Consider the following 19,630-nt stretch of genomic DNA (forward strand, 5'->3'; position numbering starts at 1 on the left):
ATTTTCCGACAAAAGAATTCTCAAAAAGCGGTAAATTAATACTTTAAATACAGCAAATGAATACTTAATAATACAGCAAATGAATACTTTAAATACAGCAAATGAATACTTAAAAATACAGCAAATGAATACTTTAAATACAGCAAATGGTGGTATATGAATACTCCAAAGGCGGTAAATGAATCATCTCAAGGCTGTAAAGAAAAACTTTAAAGAACAATCCCAACGTAGAAAAGAAAAACATCTAAACAGTAAATGAATACTCCCAAAGCGGTAAATGAATACTCCCAATGCGGTAAATGAACACTCCCAAGGCGGTAAATGAAAACCCCCAAGGCGGTAAATGAAAACCCCCAAGGTGGTAAATGAATACTCCCAAGGCGGTAAATGAAAACCCCCAAGGCGGTAAATGAAAACCCCCAAGGCGGTAAATGAAAACCCCCAAGGCGGTAAATGAATGCTCCCAAGGCGGTAAATGAATACTCCTAAGGCGGTAAATGAAAACCCCCAAGGCGGTAAATGAAAACCCCCAAGGCGGTAAATGAATACTCCCAAGGCTGGTAACGAAAACTCCCAAAGCGGTAAATGAATACTCCCAAGGCTGTAAACGAAAACTCCCTAAACGGTAAATGAATACTCCTAAGGCGGTAAATGAATACTCCCAAGGCGGTAAATGAAAACCCCCAAGGCGGTAAATGAATACTCCCAAGGCTATAAACGAAAACCCCCAAGGCGGTAAATGAATACTCACTTAGGTATATTCTTATCTGGATATTCTATCTTGAGCATCTGATGTTCCACCGTCACCTTGACAGAGATGGTGTTCTTCACCTCGTACTTGTCCACGTCATAGGGGTGGAACTTCTGAGGGAGAAGGTTCATCCAGGCTTCAACTAGAACAGAATTTAATACTTTATTGCAACAAATTAACCTTCCAGATCACTCCTTATCAAACATAAAAGCTATTATCCTTGAATTCTTTAAAGTAAACTCCCAAACTTACAGGAAAGTCAGGGAGACATACTTCATTAATAATATGAATTATAATAAATAGTTTTAACGTTATGTATGATTGTGATGTGTTTTATTCTTTTTCAGATTGATTTCGTCTCATCATTCTTTGACTTTCGTAGTTTTTTTTTGATTATTGTTATTTCATAACCTTGACGTTTAATTTGTTATAACTGTACTTGTTTTACTTTGCAGTCTTTTCTTTTCTTTTGCTATAGAAATTATCATTTAAAATCTTTTGATTTCTTCGCAACCATCACCCCCATCCCTGCAACTTCAGATCTGTCGGTCAACTATTCATGTTTTGTAACTCCACCCTCCCCCATTGTAATAGATTGATGACTATATTATGATTTATGTTTTCAATCGCAAAAATAAATATTTTTTGTTCTCAGAGAGAGCAAGCGACGAATTATCCAAGATTTTATCACATTTTTCTGATCCTATTATCCGTCTTTATATTTCTCAGAGAGAGCAAGCGACGAATTATCCAATATTTTATCACATTTTTCTGATCCTATTATCCGTCTTTATATTTCTCAGAGAGAGCAAGCGACGAATTATCCAATATTTTATCACATTTTTCTGATCCTATTATCCGTCTTTATATTTCTCTTTGTAACTTACTCTTCATCATTAAATTTAGAAATATTAAGCCAACTGTTTAAGTGGTATCAAAGCACTTTAGAGAACTTTCAAATTTAATATTTGGAAGTAAATTATTTTATTTGTGGAATTTCTATTCTGTTCATTTAACAAATTGAATCGGGGAATAGAATAGAATAGAATAAAAAATAATTAAATTGAAATCTAAAAAGGGACTCGACAGCATATCAAAAATCACAAAAAGAAGATTTTATAAGAAATTAAAAAGTAATTTAAATAATTTCCGCCGTCTTTCCCCCCCCCCCTCACCTTTCGGCTCTGGCCCAATATAATGTCATGTATCCAATTAACTCTTGAGCCCGAATTTAGTGTAAAAAAAAACAATTAAAAAATTAAAAACAATTTACTGGTTGGAAAGTACCCAGGATTATAAACCACCCAATTACAGCTCTGGTTCAAAGTATAGCTAATTATCAACTTACTTTTATCAACTTGTTAACAAGTTCTCAGGAGGCGGATATGATTGCTCTCAAACATAAATATTTTTTTCCCCCAGAATGAGCAAAATATCCTAGATATCGTTCTGAATTTCGAACTTTTTTTCTTCGTTAGTTAAACAACCCATTCTTCTGTTTATCTGTTTCTATTTGTAAATTACTAGTATATTGATAAATATCAAGTATGTAGTTACTGAATCTTTCAGTTAATTTTATTAGTTGCAACAAAGAATTTCAGAAATTTTAAAACTGGAAAGTAAGTGTCTTATGGACTTTTAAACTAAATGAAATTTATTCATTGATAACGATTCATTAAAACGTTCCATGAGCAGTGTTTTTATGGAACTGATCCAGGATCCAGATTCATATTTGAATGAAATGGATCCTTAACACTGGTATTTGCGGAATCACTATTTTGGAAGTTTACGCTGTTTCCGATATAAATATGTGAAACCTTATTTTAACCAATTTCTATGCTCGCAATCCTAATTGAATCTTTCATCTAATGAATGAATGAATAAATCAGAGTTTTAAGGACGTCCTACTCCTACTATCCACATATCAATCAAATCAAAATTTATATATTTTACAGCTCGTGATAGGTGCTTAAAAAAGGGAGTGTTCGAAAAAAATTAAAGGGGTATAGGCTGGCCCACTAATCGCCATTAATTTTAGTACCATCTGTCGCGGTCACTCCCTTTACTGATTGCAATTTGAGAATTTCCGTGCGTTTAGTACCTGGTAGAGGTGGCTCATGTACAGTTATATGTGTAGATACAGTATTTCTTCTGAAAATATTTAATAATAACTAATCATTTATTTTTTATTAAGTATAATATGGAATGCCTTCAAAGAATATATTCCAGAATATTGTAATTTGTAATCTGTAACAAGCAGTTAAGGCTTTGTTTTGAAATGCTATGTATACAGAACAGACTAATTTAATGAGTTAAAAATCGCTGAACCGGAGATGGAACAAACCAAAAGGTAATGAATGAAATCAATTAAACGATCGCTGTAATCTTTCAATCCCAAAAAAAACATCTCGAACAACTCAACATACTGGTGTTAATGACAGGAAAATTATTTATCTGAGAGTGTACAAGAAGGGCCAATGGCAGAACGCCATAGGCTTGTCTCCCACCCTCTGAATTTACACTCAGCTCTTATCTGTGTTGATTTATTGGAACTTAAACGGAAGGGAGCTCAAGCCTACAACCTAGATTGAAGGTTTGACAGCGATTATTATTATGATTATTATGCAGGGGAAATAAGTTCCAAACAGCGATTTGGTTCATTACAAACATGGAGTGTTAGAAATAGGCCAATTCTGCAAAGTTATCTTTTTCATAAGCATTTCCAAGCCGATTAGAAAAGCAATTTATTACACTAGTATTTTGGGTTTCTCTTTATAGGAGGGAAGGATCTAGCCTATTTATATCACACTTTGTCCCTCGAGTTTTATACCTGGAAGGGGAGTAGGATACTGAAGGATAGAGTTTGAGAAGAATCCAAACCAAGGATATTCCACAAACCATGAGCCCAGTCACGAACCCGGATAGCCAAGATGGGAACAAACCTAAATAAAGGAATTAAGGGACGTCCCACATTTGAATACAAAAATCGTATAAAATCACGTGATTTTACAAAATAAAATGTAAAAAATTAAAGAAAAATGGGGAAGAAGAGAAAAATCAGTTCAGCAAATTATTTTTTACTTAAAAAGACAAGATTTTCCAACGTCTAATTTAAATTATAATGTTCAAATTTAGCTGTAATGCCAAGTTATAACATGTTGTAATATTAAGACCCTGACCAAATTTGTTTACAAAAAACTAACCAAAAACGAGCATGTTAAAACGATTTAACAAACTTTAACAGGACACAATTTTAAATATTGGAAGTTCCGTAAACAGTGCAAGTACTTTTAACTACAAGTTAAAATTCAGCTGTACTGCAAAGATATAAATGTAAAGTAAACTAACCTGTAAAATTGACAATAGTGAGGATACAGATAACAACAGGACTGACAAAATCTGTCAATGGAACAGTATGTATGCTTGGAACTGATACTGGTGGAGGAGAGAGAACAGATTCATTATCTAAAGTTTATATTTTTCTACTGTCCTGTCCTGTCCTGTCCTGTCCTGTCCTGTCCTGTCCTGTCCTGTCCTGTCCTGTCCTGTCCTGTACAATACTGTTTTGAACTGCTACTGGTGGCATATGAGTACAGAATCTTTGTCTGCAAGTGATATTTTCTTCTTAATTTTCCTCCCTACCTTATTCATTCTTTAATTTTTCTTTGATTTTCATATTATTTTCATATTATTTTCATTTAATTTTCATCTAATTTCATTTAATTTTCATTTAATTTTTATTTAATTTCCATTTAATTTTAATTTAATTTTCATAATGTTTACTACATTATTTGTAAAAAGTATGATTTTATTATGGTATAACCTACCGACCCTTACCCACAGTTTAGTAAACTTAAGTTTGATTTTATATCGCAATCTTTCCTTAGTCTAGACTCTCCCAACCATGGAGACAAAAAATTGAAATAATTTTGAAACAGCACCCTACCCTGTTTAACTGCTGGGTCGTCTAGTTGAACCATTTCATCTGCTTCCAGAGCATCTACTCCGTCCTCGTCCACAGGTTCAGCAACCTCCTCGTGTTTAGCCTCCTGAGAACATGGACTTATTGAAAAAAGAGAAGTAGTTCAACTAGGTGAGAGTAATTAAACTTTTTCTATACTGCCACACTTGAAAATTACTTCAATTTTCCATAATATGAAATCATGCAATTGAATAATTGAGACAACTTAATCGTAATTTGACCCCAGCAGCAGAAGCCCGGTTTCATAAATGGGGTCAGGAAGTTGTATTTATTAATAAATATTATAACATATAGTTCCCCTACATTCTCTAATTGTTTTGTGATTTCTTAAATTAAAATCTACGCAAATGTTAACACCCCAAAAAGGAAACTTCATAATATATAGATAAAGTATTTATAACAAACTTACCGACTGGTCTACGGTTACTAAATCAGCACCAGAGAAAGGATCTTCAAATAGAATCAAACTATCTTGAAGGTTGTGGTGCAAGGAAGATGCTGGACTCGAACTTAACTAAGGATTGGAAGCGTTAAAAGTCAAGAAAATCTAAGGTAACATACAAGCCGAAATGGGGATTAAAACAACATGAAGGTTCAAAACTTCGCTAGAATTTCAGGCTTCAAACATAAAAAGAGTTGGAGGGTAAAAAATTCTGAGAAATGGAGACTTAACACTTGACGAGTATTAAATGTCAGCTTACTGAATCTGAATCTGAATACTGAATCAATATTTGAGCTGTTGACGCGTATTTGAGAAATAATTAATTCCCTGCACACAATATATTTAAAACCAAGTTCATTATAAACTTCAGGGTGGCCAAAACTTTTTTGAACCCATCCGTACAAAAATCCGTACATTTTCAGAAGAAATCCGTACAATCCGTACAATTTTCGAAAAACAATCCGTACAATCCGTACAATTTTTTTTAAAAAATCCTGTATACTTGTCTTATTNGGATGAATATAATAATAAAACTAATATATTTTAAACAGACATATCTTGTTCCTATTAATTAAAATTTAATGTATAAAATTAGGTTTACGGATGAATATAATAATAAAACTAATATATTTTAAACAGACATATCTTGTTCCTATTAATTAAAATTTAATGTATAAAATTAGGTTTACGGATGAATATAATAATAAAACTAATATATTTTAAACAGACATATCTTGTTCCTATTAATTAAAATTTAATGTATAAAATTAGGTTTACGGATGAATATAATAATAAAACTAATATATTTTAAACAGACATATCTTGTTCCTATTAATTAAAATTTAATGTATAAAATTAGGTTTACGGATGAATATAATAATAAAACTAATATATTTTAAACAGACATATCTTGTTCCTATTAATTAAAATTTAATGTATAAAATTAGGTTTACGGATGAATATAATAATAAAACTAATATATTTTAAACAGACATATCTTGTTCCTATTAATTAAAATTTAATGTATAAAATTAGGTTTACGGATGAATATAATAATAAAACTAATATATTTTAAACAGACATATCTTGTTCCTATTAATTAAAATTTAATGTATAAAATTAGGTTTACGGATGAATATAATAATAAAACTAATATATTTTAAACAGACATATCTTGTTCCTATTAATTAAAATTTAATGTATAAAATTAGGTTTACGGATGAATATAATAATAAAACTAATATATTTTAAACAGACATATCTTGTTCCTATTAATTAAAATTTAATGTATAAAATTAGGTTTACGGATGAATATAATAATAAAACTAATATATTTTAAACAGACATATCTTGTTCCTATTAATTAAAATTTAATGTATAAAATTAGGTTTACGGATGAATATAATAATAAAACTAATATATTTTAAACAGACATATCTTGTTCCTATTAATTAAAATTTAATGTATAAAATTAGGTTTACGGATGAATATAATAATAAAACTAATATATTTTAAACAGACATATCTTGTTCCTATTAATTAAAATTGTATGTATAAAATTAGGTTTACGGATGAATACAATAATAAAACTAATATATTTTAAACAGACATATCTTGTTCCTATTAACAAGAAAGTGGGAAACCCTGAAATCAAATCAAAAGCTTTTAATCCAGAGAAAAATAAAAAAAAAAAAAACTATGAAAACAAAAGAATTCATAAGTGTTCAAATAAATCGAACTGAGTTCTTGCAACAAACTCAAATTTTCTAATCCCTATATCTCTCCAACCTGATAGTGAAAACCTTAGATATTTTAAACTTAAGATCATTTGATCTAACAAACTTCATAGTTTGAAATATTAAAGAGCTACAACAATTGGTTGCAAATATATAGGGATTAGAACATTAGAGTTTGTGACGATAACTCAATTCCTATAAAACTCTTACCTCTGTAGTTGGTTTTGATACATAACTGCGCATTAGGGAACGAAAAGAACGTTTAGGAGTATCCACTGGTGAACCTGAAATATAAAGGTAATATATAAATATGTAATATAAATATTTACTATTTAAAGTGAACCTTAAATAATTTAATTTTTTAATCATATGGATTTCTTTTAAAAAAAATCAGGCAATTTGGTACAGACTTTTGGGCAGCTTTAATTTTCATTTAAATATATCGATATATGAGTGATGACCTTATATAGATTTAGCTTGGTTTTCTAACACAGACTGTGGACAAGAATGTACACAATAATACTTGTGTCAGTACCCCCTGGATATACACACAAGATACGTTTTATCTCAACTAGAAGCAATAAATGGTAACGCTTTGCGCCACATCAACTGTTCTATGAGCTTCATTTAAATTTCTTCAATCTAAATCGTGTATCATCTCATTTTTATCTCCCCCTCTAATTTATTAATTGCGTCTCACTCTTATCTCTTTTTCATCCCTATTACTTTCTTGATTGGGACCCACATACCTTTCTAGAATCCCCTCTCCAACTTTACAGGGACTGTAGAGTGTAGACGCGTAATTGTAAGCGACCCTTTAGTTGTAGAGTGTCGTGTCCAATTAACAACAGTGCCCTTTAAACCTTTATCTGATCGAGGATGTCGGACTTATCCTTATAAATCTACACTCTACAGAAACGCTTGTTTTAGTTTGACATACAAACTGTTTATTAAATTCCAGTCTCTAGAAGTCGCAGAAAAATTTCTTTAAATTTTTTTATAACCGAGGTATACATTACACATGTTGCGTCAGCTGTGGTGAGTTCACACTGTGCGCTAACGTACACTCCAGTTTAAAGGCAATAAGAACATTATTTGAGTGTTTAACAGACAGAGTTCTCTGGCCTCTATGATCAGCTAAAGGTTTAAAGGGTACCGTCGTAAATCAGGCATTGCAATCTTTGCATGGAGGGTCACTTGAAATTACGCTTACAGTCCTGTTATTTGAGTCCAATTTTTCATTTTGTCTACATTTGTTCAAATGTCTATTTTGCCACACCTCTCAGGTTTATAGTTTACAGGGTATCTCCAATGGGTTTTAGGCCCAACGGTTTGTAGGGTGCTAAGCCCTGGAAAGAAAAAATTAAACCCCAATTGACAAATTCCTGGGTAGGCCTCCCCTGCACCCCTCTCCCCAAAAGTGACTAAGGAATTCATCGACATAAATTACGGAATGTTCAGCTTCAAACTAGCTCTCTTATACTAGGATTCCAGAACACAAATACAGCTTGGAATTAGAATACAGCAAACCCAGGATCTACACTCAACATAGGAAACTCGGCTCAATACTACCAGGAGCAGGGAACAATTATAGAGGTGAAATATTCATAATCCACGAAAAATTAATGTAAAAAATTTGTAAAAAATAATATAAAAATGGCTATAGACTACTAACTTTTTTGTGGTACTTATTAAATAGTTGACAATTAATAATACAGATTACGTATTTATTATGTTATGTAGTTTGTGTAAGGTAAATTGAGTCGGGAAATGGCTATGTATGAATTCTCAGCTAACAGGATATCAGAACACAAGTGGAGGAACATGGCGGCAGAATATACATATTTTATAACAACTAGGCGGCAGAAAATACATACAGATAATATATACATATTTTATAACAACTAGGCGGCAAAATATACATATAGATAATATATACATATTTTACAACTAGGCGGAAGAATATATATATTATACATAAACAGGGTGGCCAAAACCTTTTTGAAAAAATCCGTACAAAAATCCGTACATTTTCAGAAAAAATCCGTACAATCCGTACAATTTTCGAAAAAAAATCCGTACAATTTTCGAGAAAAAAAAACGTACAATCCGTACATTTTTTTGAAAAAATCCGTATAAAAATCCGTACATTTTCAGAAAAAATCCGTACAATCCGTACAATTTTAGGGTTAAAAAAAAATCAATCCGTACAATCCGTACAATCCGTACATTTTGGCCACCCTGAAACTTGTTTACCAAACTAGAGATTTGATCAAGGGGCGGAACGTCATGTGTGTGTGTCTGTACCAAAAGAGTGTGAGTAAGGAATACCGAACCGAAGGCGTGTACTGTAGGTATAAACAGTACAAAAGAATCTCAGTATTTGTACAGCCTAGGAGAGTACATTTGTTTATTGTTAATTGTTTACTTAAAAATAAGTTTAATATACATGTAATATATTTTATTTAAGTCAACACTATAAAGCCAAATTTTCATGCAAAGAATATATTTTGATTAAAGTATATAATAAACTATTCGTTATTGCTCTGCAACTTCCTTGACTGTAGTCATGTTGTTTGTCTGTACCAGGGGAAAATGTTTAAATTTTTAAAATTCTTATCGTATAACACAAATGATCACTATTGCTCATAGATTTAACTTTAATGACATATTTAACAAAGTTGGGTTATATATAGGAAGACGTTAAAAACATAAGAAGTTTATTTTTATTTTAATCAAGAAATTACTTGTGGACTGTAATTATCAATTGATAGATATTTAATGACAAATTGTATATAAAAAAGAGTACAAAGAGGCGTATGCAGGAGGAAGTGGAGGGCGGGGGGGACCCCTCCCCTCAGCAACCAATGATGTTCCCTCTAACAACCTATATTTCTGGTCGTAAAAACTACTGTAATTATTTGAATGCTTGGATGAGAACCCGGAAATAATGAAAAAATAAGATCAACTGAAAAAACTCAACTACTTAAACTCAATTTTAAAATCCATTTATCTTTGCAACCTAAAAACCTTTGGTTTTTGAAACGAAGCCTAATTAATCTGGCAGAATTCACAGCTTATAATAACACAAGTCTACCACATAAGGTTGCAAAGATATAAAACTTAAACATTACTATTGAACACTAGAGAGCTGGAAAACTAGAGAACTAGAGAACTAGAGAAGAAGAGAACTTAGAACTAGAGAAATAGAGAACTAGAGAGCTAGAGAATTAGAGAACTAGAGAACTAGAGAACTAGAGAACTAGAGAGCTAGAGAATTAGAGAACTAGAGAACTAGAGAACCAGAGAACCAGAGAACTAGAGAACCAGAGAACCAGAGAACTAGAGAACTAGAGAACTAGAGAACCAGAGAACCAGAGAACTAGATAGTAGAGAACTAGATAACTAGAGAACCAGAGAACCAGAGAACCAGAGAACCAGAGAACCAGAGAACCAGAGAACCAGAGAACCAGAGAACTAGAAAACTAGAACTAGAAAACCAGAGAACCATAGAACTAGAAAACTAGGAAACTAGAGAACTAGAGAACAAGAGAACTTGAGAACAAGAGAACTTAGAACTAGAGAACTAGAGAACTAGATAATAGAGACCAAGAGAACCAGAGTGCCAGAGAACTAAAAAACTGGAGAACTAGAGAACTAGAGAACTAGATAATAGAGAACAAGAGAACCAGAGAACTAGAGAACTAGAGAACTAGAACACTCGAAAACTAGTGAAACCTGTGAACACTTCTGGGACATTTCTCGAAAATTATGAATGAATTTTGATTGTCAATTGAAACATTAATCAATCTAATAGTACTTAGAATGCAGAAAATAAGTTAAACTAACTTCAATCGTTTTGACGAGAATTTTTTTTTGAAATTTTCATGAAAAATTTGCTGAAATTAGTGAAAATAAAAAAACGGTGTATTTCCAGGATAAAAATCCGTACAACCCATACAATTTGAAAAAAATCCGTACAATCCGTACAATTTCAGGGTTAAAAAAAATCTGTACAGTCCATACATTTTGGCCACCCTGCATATATTTTATAACAGAGATGAGGAAGGATACAGGGCAGCTCACAATATTTTCCAGGGGGGAAATTTGTATCTCCCACTTGCGAGAGGGGGAAATGTGGTGCCCACTTTTAAAATTTGTCCTGGAACAAAACATATTTTATAAATTAACTAATTTTGACTAAATAAATGACTGAAGTTTTATCCATTGTTACAAATCAATTTAGAGGGAATAGAATTTTTCAACTTTTTCAAAATATTTAACCTGGCTGAGCCATTTAGAAAAATTATATTAAAATGCTAAAATTTCGTATTTCAGCTAGTTTAACCCTAGTGTCGCACATCTGGGAATTTTTTTAAGGGGCACCCTAAGCGGGGGGGGATACGTCCACCTTTGTTTCACTTAAGCCGCCCCTGAAAGGACGAGAGGAGACTAAAGACGGATCAATGGTTTAATGGTTTACATATTAATTCTCCATTTTTAACATTCACTCTGGCCCTGGCTTGGCCATCCTATCCTTGCTACTGTGAATCGTAAGTTTCGTTCTATTCATGGAACTCTGAACATGCAAGCCAGAGTAAAATGAATAATGAATTATGTGACATACTAGATCTTGTTTCCTTTTTTTCATAAACCAAAAATCATTGACTTTCATTTCAACATAAAATGTCAACCGATAATATTTAAATGTCAATTATTGACCTAAAAAAATATCGAATCTTACCAATATTACAAACATTTATGAATTACATAGTGTTATGTATTAGTTATTTGATATGTTGGAGAATATGCTTCAGTCCATTATACCATCTAGCGGGGTTCACATACACATTATATTCGGCAATGTTTTTATCAATTGGAATAATATATACAATAATAGTATCTTTAGTTGTGCTAGTTGACCAGTTATGCATTTAGGTACAGGGTGTCCCAATAAACATGGGAATTCAGTGACGAATTCGATATCGTCTTTTAAGATAATTCTTTGATTTAGTATAGTGATACCTACTGAGAAAGCCGTAACCTGTAAAAGTTTCGTCTGCTATGTTCACATTTTGTTTATGTTTTGACTCCATACGGTTGTACTTAGTAAAAGAAGAAAATTTAAGTATACAAACAGTGTAAATTTGTCCCTCTTCACTGTTCATCTTCCGGATGCATTATTGACCCATCTTTACAGCCATTTAGCGTTTTCATAAATTAAACTCTAGCAGACATAATAATATTATGACTTTTGAAATTAGGTATTACAATGCTAATTCATAACAAAGACGATATCCAATTCGTCACTGAATTCCCATGTTTTTTGGGACACCCTGTACCTTACTCACCTACCAGACTACTGTCGAGTATACTACCTGGAGGTCTATCTAGGACTGGAGGTATATCTATTATTGTCTACCGGAAGGTCTATTTAGGACTGGAGGTGTATCTATTATTGTCTACATGGAGGTCTATCTAGGACTGGAGGTCTATCTATTATTGTTTACCTGGAGGTCTGTCTAGGACTGGAGTTCTATCTATTATTATCTACCTGTAGGTCTATCTAGTACTGGTGTTCTATCTATTATTGTCTACCTGGATGTCTATCTTGGACTGGAGGTATATCTGTTATTGTATACCTGGAGGTCTATCTAGGACTGGTGTTCTATCTAGGAATGACATTCCAAACCGTTTCCTCGTCTTGGTTGGGGTTTCTGCAGTTCTACTCTCAGCTGAACTACTCAGTAAGTCTCCTAATAATATTATTGCATGTTAACAGGAGAACATTTAATGATTTTGAGCTACGTCGCTTAACTACCTACTGCCGGTTCTAATTTTAATTGAGTATAAGGATTTGAACAGGTGATTCAAATTAAAACCGGCGCGGCGGTAGGCAGTTGAAATTAATTAACAATTTTGTTTCCTGGATCCGGATCCGCCAAAAACCTGCGGATCCACGAATCCGGATCCAAGGGGCAAAATATCAACAAAAAACTGTGAAAAATCATGAACTGTTGAAAAAGAGAGATAAATAAAAGAATCTTTATTTCAGAATGGTTCATAAAGTTTTAGCATAAAAAGCCAAAATAATTACCTGGATCCAGATAAATTTTTTTCTGGGCGATCCAGGATCCGAAACCGCAAAAAAAATACATGGATCCTTAGCATTGCCTATTTTTGTTTATGTTTGAGTATATTCAATGTACCTGGATTAGGTAAGGATTGATCATGTTTGGTTAGATCCAGATTTATTCTTTCTGGATTTAGTTGACAAGGTTTGGGTTCCGTTTTCTCTCCAACCCAGTCTAGGTAAAACAAATTAGGATCTAACATCAAATTTAGTTTAAAAGGGACTGTCAGCGTAATTTCGAGTGATCTTTAGTGCAAAAATTTAATGTCCGATTCACAGTGGAAGATGTTGTCGTTTTTCCAGGTCTAAAAGTGTTTAATTCTGATAATTTATATACGTTTTACTGCATAAAATATGCTCAATTGTCGCTGTTTAAGAAAAATCGCAAATGAAAATAATTGTTTTTCAAAATTATTTACATTGATGCATTCATACTTTATCCGAATAAAGCTTTTAAGTGTAAGTGTACAGTTGTGAATCGGGCATTGCCATATTTGCACGAAGGGTCACTTGAAATTACGCTTACAGTCCCTTTAAAACAGCTCTAAAAGCAGTGTATGTTAACAAAGTACACGGAAAACATAACTCGTAAATATACCTGCAGAGTCGAATTCAAAGATTTGTGACTGAGGACGAGGGGTTTCGACCGAGGTTTCCTGAAACCAGAAATGTAAGTTAGTAAGAAATATTAGAAGCTGGAGTAATAGTACTGCAACACTCAGCTACTAATAGCAAAGTGAACAGTCCGCAGTGTAAACTGTTTAGTGTAAAGTGTATACACTGTACACGGTACACGCTCATCTGACCTAGAGGAAACTGACGTAAGTGTTTTCTTGACCTAAGGTTTTACTGACCTCGGAGTTTCTGACCTGAAATTCTAATCCATCTTCAAATAGGTTAGGCTAGGTAAAGCTGGGCCGGTGGAGTTGGATGGGGGTTTGACAAAGTTAAAATCGGGAGTCAATTTAAATTCGTAAAAACGCGCGGGAGAGTTAAAACTACTCAATATTTTCTTTAAGACTACTCAATAATTAGTTCTGATCTTACCTTTATGCCGGATTCCTCTGGGTCAATTACTAAAGAATAGTTTGCAGTTTGCAATTTACAGTGTGTGCAGTTTGTAGTGTACTGTATAGTGTACACTTGGCAATGTATATAGTGTCCTGTACATTGTACAGACTGTACGGTAAGATATACCTCTGGTTTGAGTTGAAGTGTCATCTCTGAATAAGAATGAGAAATTCTTCTTGTGACTGGAACAGGGTCTTCAAGATCCAAACTTCCAGACTGCTCAAGTTTACTGTTTCTACTAATCATACAGTTCATATCATTTACATGTTGTGTTTATTTTTAAATTAATAAAAATAAAAATTGGCATCTTCAATACTAAAAATATTAATTTGATAAAGGACTGTCAAGAACAGAAGTTGAGATAAAAGACCTTAAAAAAAGTTCATTTTATCATTCATTACATCTGTCAAATCAACAAAATATAAATATTTCTCTGTTCTTAATTTCTGGGTTAAAGGGACTGTAAGCGTAAAATTAAGTGACCCTCAATGCAAAGATTGCTATGCTCGATTCACAACCATACCCTTAAAAGCTTTGCCTGATCAAGTTTGAATTAGATATCAATGTTTATAATTTTTAAAACTGATTGATTTCAATTGTGGTTTCTCTGAAGAAGTGACTTGCGCATTTCTCCCACAGGAAAACATATCGGAATTATAGTTAAAACAACGTTTGCCACATTATTTATCAAATAAAGGTTTCAATTGCACCGTAGTGAATCGGGCATTGCCATCTTTGCATAAAGGGTCACTTAAAATTACACTTACAGTCCCTTTAATCATCTAAAATTATGTTTCAAGCAAGTTTAAAGAGGAAATCAAGGAAATGATATTTCCCTGCTTCGTTCTGCTTTAAGTTCAGCATACTTCTCCAGACTTGTATCTACAGTTTTCGCCAGCTTTCCCTTTACCTTTAAATTTACAAATGAAAATCTAGTATTTGGGACAAACTTAAAGGGACTGTAAGTGTAATTGTATGTGACCCTGCATGCAAAGGTGGCAATGCCCGATTACCAACGGTACCCTTGAAACCTTAATTAATGTGGAAGAAAGCTTTTAAGGATACCGGTGGTGAATAGGACAAGATCATCTTTTGTGTAGAGGGTCACTGCACAATTAAGCTAACAGTCCAATTAAACTTTAAATCCAATATTTTATCAAACTCACAATAATTGGAAAGAAATTATATTAAAAGAACGCGAATATAAATTAGGTTTCTGTTTCTGTTTAAAAAAAACATTCTGCACTTCTAATCTGAAAGGTCATGAAATTAAAATGACACGGTCAGGTCAAATTTATGCGACATAAAAAGTGCAAATGTGTGACATCACAGCTCCTGATTTATTAAAAATTCATAACATATTTGGTATTGTCAAAACCTCTTCAATAAGAAAGTTATGATTGAAAACACGTCAGATTTCAATCTTACGTGAAATTTACTCTAGTTTGACGTGTCGTATGAAATTTAAAAGGTCAGGAAGGTAAATCTAGTTTGTCAGTCCTTACTTGATGAAGCCATGATCCCTCCTGCTCGTCTTTTCCTCCTGGATCTGGAGCAAGCTTCGCAAAGGAGATTAACAACCTCTCCTAAACATTAGTCGTTCCTTTATAAATGAAGATACAAGGCGTTTATTTTAAGGCGATTTAAAGCATTATTCTATCAATAAAAGACGATTTTAGGTTTTAAGAACGTTAGTAAAGTATAACAAAAAGAGAATATATTTTATTAGTTTTACTTGAAGTGTAAAAATTATTAAAACCTAGGAATTTGAGCTACGTTGCAGAACTACAAATTTGAACCACCGATTCAAGGTTAAAGATTAAGGAAAGATTTTAATCGGTGATTCAAATTTGAACCGGCGCGGCGGTAGGTAGTTCAAGTTAATTAAATTGTGTCCCTGAATATACAAGAGCTGGATCCGGGTTCGAGATTAAGGACGAATCCAGCTCCAGGACGGATTCAGCTCCAGGACGGAATTAGCACTTCTTTATAGAGTATAAACTTGCCTTGAGAGGAGATGTGTCCTTGTCCAAGGGCAGGGATGGAAAACTTGTATAAGAATCCTTCAGCTGATCAGTAGATGAACTAATGGAGCTTTCTAAATGATCCAATTGGCCGATCGGGGTAATTGATTGATCAGACTCCTCTGAGGATCGAGTAGGAGGAGTTGATGAATAATCAACAGAAATCAATTTAGGATCGTTACTCTGGCTGCTTGAAATCGATCCAGGCTCAGAGGAAGTAGTTTCATTGACACTAACATTCTCTTTTTCAGAAAAACCTAGAAACAAATTGAAATATTTACAACAATTTATTTTTTGCTTTTAATTTAAATACAAAACATTAAACTACTTCAAGTATCACTGAAAAAGGCAAAAAAAATCGAATATATTAATAAATGTTTAGAACAATTTAGATATATTTAAAATCAACTCATTTACACGGGTTTACGACGAAAATGTTGTTAAATTAATTCTTTGTGAATAATTCTAATAAAAACTATTTAAATAACACATACTTAAAAAGCCTAAATGAGGTTAAAAAATAAAATATAGAAATGTATGAACGGAGTTTTCGGAATTCTATTATTGTTTGAAGAATTAGCATTTTCTACCTTTTGTGGTATGAAAAAGATGTATGAATCTATAAACCATGCCACTGTTTATTAAACTATTATCTCAAAACAAATGTAAGGTTTAACTGCAAATATAAAACGTTTAGTCACACGCTTTAAAACAAGTTTTTATAGTTATTTATTTATATAAATATATAAATAACTAGGCTTACACGCGCCCATCTTTGTTTTCAATTGTAAACATTTTTTCTTTGTATACATTGCATGGAAAACAATAAAAGAAAAAAATTTCGCGGATTTTATAAAATAATTTCTTAGATTTTCAAAATTTAATGACAAATCAAATTTTGTTGAGGGCTTATTTTTGAAATATCAATCATCCATAAACTTTTCCTGGGATCATGTGAGGTCCCATTCAAAATTATGGCCCGATCGTTTTGGTTTTTGACGTTTATTGGATAATAAACAAACAAACACCCAAAAACAAGCAAACAGAGAAGCAAAGTATATATATAGATGTATAATTAAATACAGAACCTCTCATATCATATTAGATTATCTCAAAGCTTTAACGCCAAAATAAGCACATAATACTCCAAAAACCTGGTATTTTCTACAAGAAAATTTTTATTTCAGCTTTAAATATTTTTTAACGACTCGTTATTTTTAAATTACTAATTAGTCCCTTAAATCTGAATTTAGAGCTATAAACGATCTAATATGTTGTGGGACACCCTGTAATATACAGATACTATAAACGATCTAATATGTTGTGGGACACCCTGTAATATACAGATACTATAAACGATCTAATATGTTGTGGGACACCCTTTAATATACAGATACTATAAACGATCTAATATGCTGTGGGACACCCTGTAATATACAGATACTATAAACGATCTAATATGCTGTGGGACACCCTGTAATAAACAGATACTATAAACGATCTAATATGCTGTGGGACACCCTGTAATAAACAGATACTATAAACGATCTAATATGTTGTGGGACACCCTGTAATATACAGATACTATAAAAAATACGGAGACGGTAAATAAAAAGTAATCTATAATACAATCTTTATAGGCGCTTTTATCCAATTGAAAATTAAGAAATAAAGATAATTTAGAAACTTTTCGCAAAAAGTTAAGTTTTTCCGAGCATTGAAGGTATAATGTGGTTAAACAGAAAAAAAACATTGATTAAAGGGACTGTCGGCGTAAATTTAAGCAATCCTTAATCCTAACAGGTTGCCAACAGTAGCCTTTAAACTTTGTAAAAAAAAATTTGGTGATTAAATAATTTTGGAAAAGGTACAGACTAATATTGGAAACCCTATAAATTAAAAATGGACACCACAGAGTTTAAAATACCCTGGTGATTAATATTGGACACTATAGGGATTAATAATAAAAAACCCTAGATATTAATATTAGAAACCCTAGATATTAATATTGGAAACCCTAGAGATTAATATGGAAACCCTAGAGATTAATATTGGAAAACATAGAGATTAATATGGGAAACCCTAAAGATTAATATGGAAACCCTAGAGATTGATAATATTGGAAACCCTAGAGATTAATATTGGAAACTCTAAAGATTAATATTGGAAACTCTAAAGATTAATATTGGAAACTGTAAAGATTTATATTGGAAACCTTACAGATTTATACTGGAAAACCCTAGATTCCAATGCTAATCTGTAATCTTTAGGGTTTCCAATAGTTATGAGATTACTATTGAAAACACTACTACACAGATAAATAAAGAAACCCAAAACAAAAAACATTTAAAAACTGAAAAAAATAAGACGTGATTTTAATAACAAAGAATGAATTGTATCTTAACATTTTTTTATCTAACAGTAAAAATTCACTTTTTTGAAATTAAAGTCACGCGTTTTACTTGTTAAACCAAAAAAATGTCATGCAGCAAGCATCGTTAAATATATCCCCCCTCACCAAGAAACTGATCAACTATCTCCAAACCCTGTGAGTTAGAACTGAACCTTAGAGTTGGAAGTTCCTGATTTCGTCCTATATTAGTATCAGTCTTAATAAATAGCATTATACAAACAAAAATCGATAGTTTTTTATTTGTTTTTTTTATTTGGTTCTAATGAATATCTCTTTAAGTATTAAAATTTGGCAAAGTATAAGAAAATCAAATGTTTAAAATAAACAGTTTTGAAAAGAGTAAAATTTTGTCAAAATTTTGTGGAACCTTTAAAAGTTCGAAAATCTAGAGAATGAAAATGAAGCTAAATACCCAACACAATCTATATTAGTATCAGTCTTCGAAGCATTATACTATATATAGGCATTTAAGGCAAAATAATGATAATAAACAATAAATCAACATTCCATTAGTTTTTTTTTTGGGGGGGGGGCCTGACATGGGATCCATCTTTCACGTAAAAAAATCATTGAAATATTCTGGTCATAGGAAACTTTATGTGTGAATTATCAAAATTGTCTTAACGCTTTTAACCTCCTCGGATACTAAACGAACAGTGAAGGATATATTCTTGTTTATAAATTCCGCCCAGAGAGAACTGGTTTTAATATGTGCGCAGAATATACGCAACTGCAATTTACTTTCCTTGCATTATAACCTTGACTAAAAGCTATGTATATTATATATTATTATGCAATGCATATTAGTAATAAGCATATTAGTATAAAACGGTGCACTATACGGGCCGGTACGGATCACTGGTTCGGATCATGGAGTTTTGAACTAATAGATTAAGCGTGATTGCATGTAATGTTATAGTAAAATGAAGAAACAAACCGTTACATCAAACAGAAAAGTGCAAAGGTTAATGCATCATAGCATAAGCAAGTTAGTCATTTTAAGTTTGAAATTGTCACAGTTTTACTTCAAGGGACTGTTAGCGTAATTTCAAGTGATCAAAGATAGGAATGCCCAATT

At 32.3% G+C, this 19,630-nt stretch overlaps 1 protein-coding gene across 19 annotated transcripts in view; it reads right to left on the reverse strand.

The window, feature by feature from the left end:
* LOC111714644 (testis-expressed protein 2) overlaps positions 1-19,630 on the reverse strand; it is a 31,295-nt gene that overhangs the window by 11,415 nt on the left and 250 nt on the right. For 16 of the 19 annotated variants that reach the window (XR_002768162.1, XR_002768116.1, XR_002768094.1 and 13 more), the window contains exons 2-16: positions 18,658-18,732; positions 16,122-16,396; positions 15,621-15,701; positions 14,952-15,025; positions 14,242-14,353; positions 13,643-13,700; positions 13,121-13,219; positions 12,554-12,667; positions 7,122-7,195; positions 5,143-5,247; positions 4,698-4,800; positions 4,100-4,216; positions 3,582-3,693; positions 2,853-2,902; positions 752-893 (exon numbers count right to left, since the gene is read on the reverse strand). Coding sequence is in view for 5 of the 19 variants with exons in the window: in XM_023490320.1 (XP_023346088.1) it covers positions 752-893; positions 2,853-2,902; positions 3,582-3,693; positions 4,100-4,216; positions 4,698-4,800; positions 5,143-5,247; positions 7,122-7,195; positions 12,554-12,667; positions 13,121-13,219; positions 13,643-13,700; positions 14,242-14,353; positions 14,952-15,025; positions 15,621-15,701; positions 16,122-16,396; positions 18,658-18,732 (1,591 nt within the window). In the remaining 14 variants the exon portion in view is untranslated. Of the gene's footprint in view, positions 1-751; positions 894-2,852; positions 2,903-3,581; positions 3,694-4,099; positions 4,217-4,697; positions 4,801-5,142; positions 5,248-7,121; positions 7,196-12,553; positions 12,668-13,120; positions 13,220-13,642; positions 13,701-14,241; positions 14,354-14,951; positions 15,026-15,620; positions 15,704-16,121; positions 16,397-18,657; positions 18,733-19,630 lie in introns of those variants that run through there. The other 3 variants (XM_023490396.1, XM_023490470.1, XM_023490616.1) reach the window with 3 other exon arrangements.

This window comes from Eurytemora carolleeae, unplaced genomic scaffold (assembly GCF_000591075.1).
Source record: "Eurytemora carolleeae unplaced genomic scaffold, Eaff_2.0 scaffold19, whole genome shotgun sequence".
In the NCBI taxonomy this organism is placed as follows: domain Eukaryota; kingdom Metazoa; phylum Arthropoda; class Copepoda; order Calanoida; family Temoridae; genus Eurytemora; species Eurytemora carolleeae.